The 5,000-nt window shown below is 50.1% G+C and overlaps 1 protein-coding gene across 1 annotated transcript in view; it reads left to right on the top strand.

Annotated features, from left to right (window-relative positions):
• The window catches only part of LOC109887056 (ubiquitin-like modifier-activating enzyme 6), a 62,204-nt gene that overhangs the window by 52,765 nt on the left and 4,439 nt on the right, over nt 1-5,000 (top strand). The window contains exon 30 of the mRNA XM_031814609.1: nt 4,344-4,984. Within this exon, the coding sequence (XP_031670469.1) occupies nt 4,344-4,984 (641 nt within the window). The remainder of the gene's footprint in view (nt 1-4,343; nt 4,985-5,000) is intronic.

Raw genomic sequence — 5,000 nt, 5'->3', positions numbered from 1 at the left:
TGAAGAATTATGAAAATAATAATGGGTGTGTAAAGGTGTGTAAAGACTCTTAAAGACTTACCCAGGAAGACTCCCAGCTGTAATGACTCCTAGAGACTTACCCAAGAAGACTCCCAGCAGTAATGACTCCTAGAGACTTACCCAAGAAGACTTCCAGCTCTTAGAGACTTACCCAAGAAGACTCCCAGCTGTAATGACTCTTAGAGACTTACCCAAGAAAGACTCTAATCTGCTGTAATGACTCCTAGAGACTTACCCAAGAAGACTCCCAGCTGTAATGACTCTTAGAGACTTACCCTAGAAGACCCCCAGCTGTAATGACTCTTAGAGACTTACCCAAGAAGACTCCCAGCTGTAATGACTCATAGAGACTTACCCAAGAAGACTCCCAGCTGTAATGACTCCTAGAGACTTACCCAAGAAGACTCCCAGCAGTAATGACTGCTAGAGACTTACCCAAGAAGACTTCCAGCTCTTAGAGACTTACCCAAGAAGACTCCCAGCTGTAATGACTCTTAGAGACTTACCCAAGAAGACTCCCAGCTGTAATGACTCTTAGAGACTTACCCAAGAAGACTTCCAGCTCTTAGAGACTTACCCAAGAAGATTCCCAGCTGTAATGACTCCTAGAGACTTACCCAGGAAGACCCCCAGCTGTAATGACTCTTAGAGACTTACCCAAGAAGACTCCCCGCTGTAATGACTCTTAGAGACTTACCCAAGAAGACTCCAAGCTGTAATGACTCTTAGAGACTTACCCAAAAAGACTCCCAGCTGTAATGACTCTTAGAGACTTACCCAAGAAGACCCCCAGCTGTAATGACTCTTACAGACTTACCCAAGAAGACTCCCAGCTGTAATGACTCTTAGAGACTTACCCCTAGAAGACCCCCAGCTGTAATGACTCTTAGAGACTTATTAAAGAAGACTCCCAGCTGTAATGATGCTTAGAGACTTACCCAAGAAGACTCCCAGCTGTAATGACTCATAGAGACTTACCCAAGAAGACTCCCAGCTGTAATGACTCCTAGAGACTTACCCAAGAAGACTCCCAGCTGTAATGACTCTTAGACTTACCCAAGAAGATTCCCAGCTGTAATGACTCCTAGAGACTTACCCAGGAAGACCCCCAGCTGTAATGACTCTTAGAGACTTACCAAAGAAGACTCCCAGCTGTAATGACTCCTAGAGACTTACCCAAGAAGACTCCCAGCTGTAATGACTGCTAGAGACTTACCCAAGAAGACTCCTAGCTTAATGACTCCTAGAGACTTACCCAAGAAGTCTCCCAGCTGTAATGACTCTTAGAGACTTACCCAAGAAGATCCCAGCTGTAATGACTCTTAGAGACTTACCCAAGAAGACTCCCAGCTGTAATGACTCCTAGAGACTTACCCAAGAAGACTCACAGCTGTAATGACTGCTAGAGACTTACCCAAGAAGACTCCTAGCTTAATGACTCCTAGAGACTTACCCAAGAAGACTCCCAGCTGTAATGACTCTTAGGAGACTTACCCAAGAAGACTCCCAGCTCTTAGAGACTTACCCAAGATGACTCCCAGCTGTAATGACTCTTAGAGAATTACCCAAGATGACTCCCAGCTGTAATGACTCCTAGAGAATTACCCAAGAAGACTCCCAGCTGTAATGACTCATAGAGACTTACCCAAGAAGACGCCCAGCTGTAATGACTCCTAGAGACTTACCCAAGAAGACTCCCAGCTGTCATGACTCTTAGAGACGTACCCAGAAAGACTCCCAGCTGTAGTCGCTGCCAAAGGTGATTCTAACATGTATTCACTCAGGTGTTTGAATACTGATGTATATTAGATTATTTATTTTAGATGGTAGAAATGACTGAATCAGATGACCAGGAGTACTCTCTAGTTCTCTAGTTCTATATCTTATCAGACTGGTAGTAAATGGTTTTAGATGGTAGTAAATGACTGAATCAGGTGAGTAGGAGTACTCTCTAGTTCTCTAGTTCTATATCTTATCAGACTGGTAGTAAATGGTTTTAGATGGTAGGAAATGACTGAATCAGATGAGCAGGAGTACTCTCTAGTTCTCTAGTTCTATATCTTATCAGACTGGTAGTAAATGGTTTTAGATGGTAGTAAATGACTGAATCAGATGACCAGGAGTACTCTCTAGTTCTCTAGTTCTATATCTTATCAGACTGGTAGGAAATGGTTTTAGATGGTAGTAAATGACTGAATCAGATGAGCAGGAGTACTCTCTAGTTCTCTAGTTCTATATCTTATCAGACTGGTAGGAAATGGTTTTAGATGGTAGTAAATGACTGAATCAGATGAGCAGGAGTACTCTCTAGTTCTCTAGTTCTATATCTTATCAGACTGGTAGTAAATGGTTTTAGATGGTAGGAAATGACTGAATCAGGTGAGTAGGAGTACTCTCTAGTTCTCTAGTTCTATATCTTATCAGACTGGTAGTAAATGGTTTTAGATGGTAGGAAATGACTGAATCAGATGAGCAGGAGTACTCTCTAGTTCTCTAGTTCTATATCTTATCAGACTGGTAGGAAATGGTTTTAGATGGTAGGAAATGACTGAATCAGGTGAGCAGGAGTACTCTCTAGTTCTCTAGTTCTATATCTTATCAGACTGGTAGTAAATGGTTTTAGATTGTAGGAAATGACTGAATCAGATGAGCAGGAGTACTCTCTAGTTCTCTAGTTCTATATCTTATCAGACTGGTAGGAAATGGTTTTAGATGGTAGGAAATGACTGAATCAGGTGAGCAGGAGTACTCTCTAGTTCTCTAGTTCTATATCTTATCAGACTGGTAGGAAATGGTTTTAGATGGTAGTAAATGACTGAATCAGATGAGCAGGAGTACTCTCTAGTTCTCTAGTTCTATATCTTATCAGACTGGTAGGAAATGGTTTTAGATGGTAGTAATGACTGAATCAGATGAGCAGGAGTACTCTCTAGTTCTCTAGTTCTATATCTTATCAGACTGGTAGGAAATGGTTTTAGATGGTAGGAAATGACTGAATCAGATGAGCAGGAGTACTCTCTAGTTCTATATCTTATCAGACTGGTAGGAAATGGTTTTAGATGGTAGTAAATGACTGAATCAGATGAGCAGGAGTACTCTCTAGTTCTCTAGTTCTATATCTTATCAGACTGGTAGGAAATGGTTTTAGATGGTAGGAAATGACTGAATCAGATGAGCAGGAGTACTCTCTAGTTCTATATCTTATCAGACTGGTAGGAAAATGGTTTTAGATGGTAGTAAATGACTGAATCAGAAGAGTAGAGAGTACTCTCTCTACTCTCTGTCTGGGGGGGTTGTCTGGGGGGGTCGTCTGGGGGGTTGTCTGGGGGGGTCATCTGGGAGTCGTCTGGGGGGTTGTCTGGGAGTCGTCTGGGGGGGTCGTCTGGGGGGGGTCGTCTGGGAGTCGTCTGGGAGTCGTCTGGGGGGTTGTCTGGGGGGGTTGTCTGGGGGGGGTCGTCTGGGAGTCGTCTGGGGGGTTGTCTGGGGGGGTCGTCTGGGAGTCGTCTGGGGGGGTTGTCTGGGAGTCGTCTGGGGGGGTTGTCTGGGAGTCGTCTGGGGGGTTGTCTGGGAGTCGTCTGGGGGGGTTGTCTGGGGGGGTCGTCTGGGAGTCGTCTGGGGGGTTGTCTGGGGGGGTCGTCTGGGAGTCGTCTGGGGGGGTTGTCTGGGGGGGGTCGTCTGGGAGTCGTCTGGGGGGTTGTCTGGGAGCCGTCTGGGGGGGGTTGGGGTTGTCTGGGGGGGTCGTCTGGGGGTTGTCTGGGAGTCATCTGGGGGGTTGTCTGGGAGTCGTCTGGGGGGTTGTCTGGGAGTCGTCTGGGGGGTTGTCTGGGAGTCGTCTGGGGGGTTGTCTGGGAGTCGTCTGGGGAGTCGTCTGGGGGGTTGTCTGGGAGTCATCTGGGGGGTGTCTGGGGGGTTGTCGGGAGTCATCTGGGGGGGTTTGTCTGGGGGGGTTGTCTGGGGGGTCGTCTGGGGGGGGTTGTCTGGGGGGTGGTCGTCTGGGAGTCGTCTGGGGGGGGTTGTCTGGGGGGGTCGTCTGGGAGTCGTCTGGGGGGTTGTCTGGGAGTCGTCTGGGGGGGTTGTCTGGGGGGGTCGTCTGGGAGTCGTCTGGGGGGTTGTCTGGGAGTCATCTGGGGGGTTGTCTGGGAGTCGTCTGGGAGGTCGTCTGGGGGGGTTGTCTGGGAGTCGTCTGGGGGGGTTGTCTGGGAGTCGTCTGGGGGGTTGTCTGGGAGTCGTCTGGGGGGAGTCCTCTGGGGGGGGTTGTCTGGGAGTCGTCTGGGGGAGTCGTCTGGGGGTTTGTCGGAGTCATCTGGGGGGTTGTCTGGGAGTCGTCTGGGGGGTTTGTCTGGGGGGTTGTCTGGGGGGATTGTCTGGGAGTCGTCTGGGGAGTCGTCTGGGGGGTCGTCTGGGAGTCACCTGGGGGGGTTGCTGGGAGTCGTCTGGGGGGGTTGTCTGGGAGTCGTCTGGGGGTTGTCTGGGAGTCGTCTGGGGGGTTGTCTGGGAGTCGTCTGGGGGGTTGTCTGGGAGTCCGTCTGGGGGGTTGTCTGGGGGGTTGTCTGGGAGTCGTCTGGGGGGTTGTCTGGGAGTGTCGTCTGGGCGGTTGTCTGGGAGTCATCTGGGGGTGTGTCTGGGTGGGTTGTCTGGGAGTCATCTGGGGGGTCGTCTGGGAGTCATCTGGGTGGTCGTCTGGGAGTCGTCTGGGGAGTCATCTGGGGGGGGTCGTCTGGGAGTCATCCTGGGGGGTTGTCTGGGAGGTCGTCTGGGAGTCGTCTGGGGGGGGGGGCCGTCTGGGAGTCGTCTGGGGGGTTGTCTGGGATTCATCTGGGAGTCATCTGGGGGGTTGTCTGGGAGTCGTCTGGGGGGGGGTCGTCTGGCGGGTCGTCTGGCGGGTCGTCTGGGAGGTCGTCTGGGGGAGTCCGTCAGTGAGTGGTTGTGCTGTGGTCCCCAGGTGTCGTTGGAGCTGGTGAAGGTGTGGGAGGATACGG

Source organism: Oncorhynchus kisutch, unplaced genomic scaffold (assembly GCF_002021735.2).
Source record: "Oncorhynchus kisutch isolate 150728-3 unplaced genomic scaffold, Okis_V2 Okis07a-Okis12b_hom, whole genome shotgun sequence".
Classification (NCBI taxonomy): Eukaryota; Metazoa; Chordata; class Actinopteri; order Salmoniformes; family Salmonidae; genus Oncorhynchus; species Oncorhynchus kisutch.
This window is presented reverse-complemented; position numbering and strand designations above follow the sequence as displayed.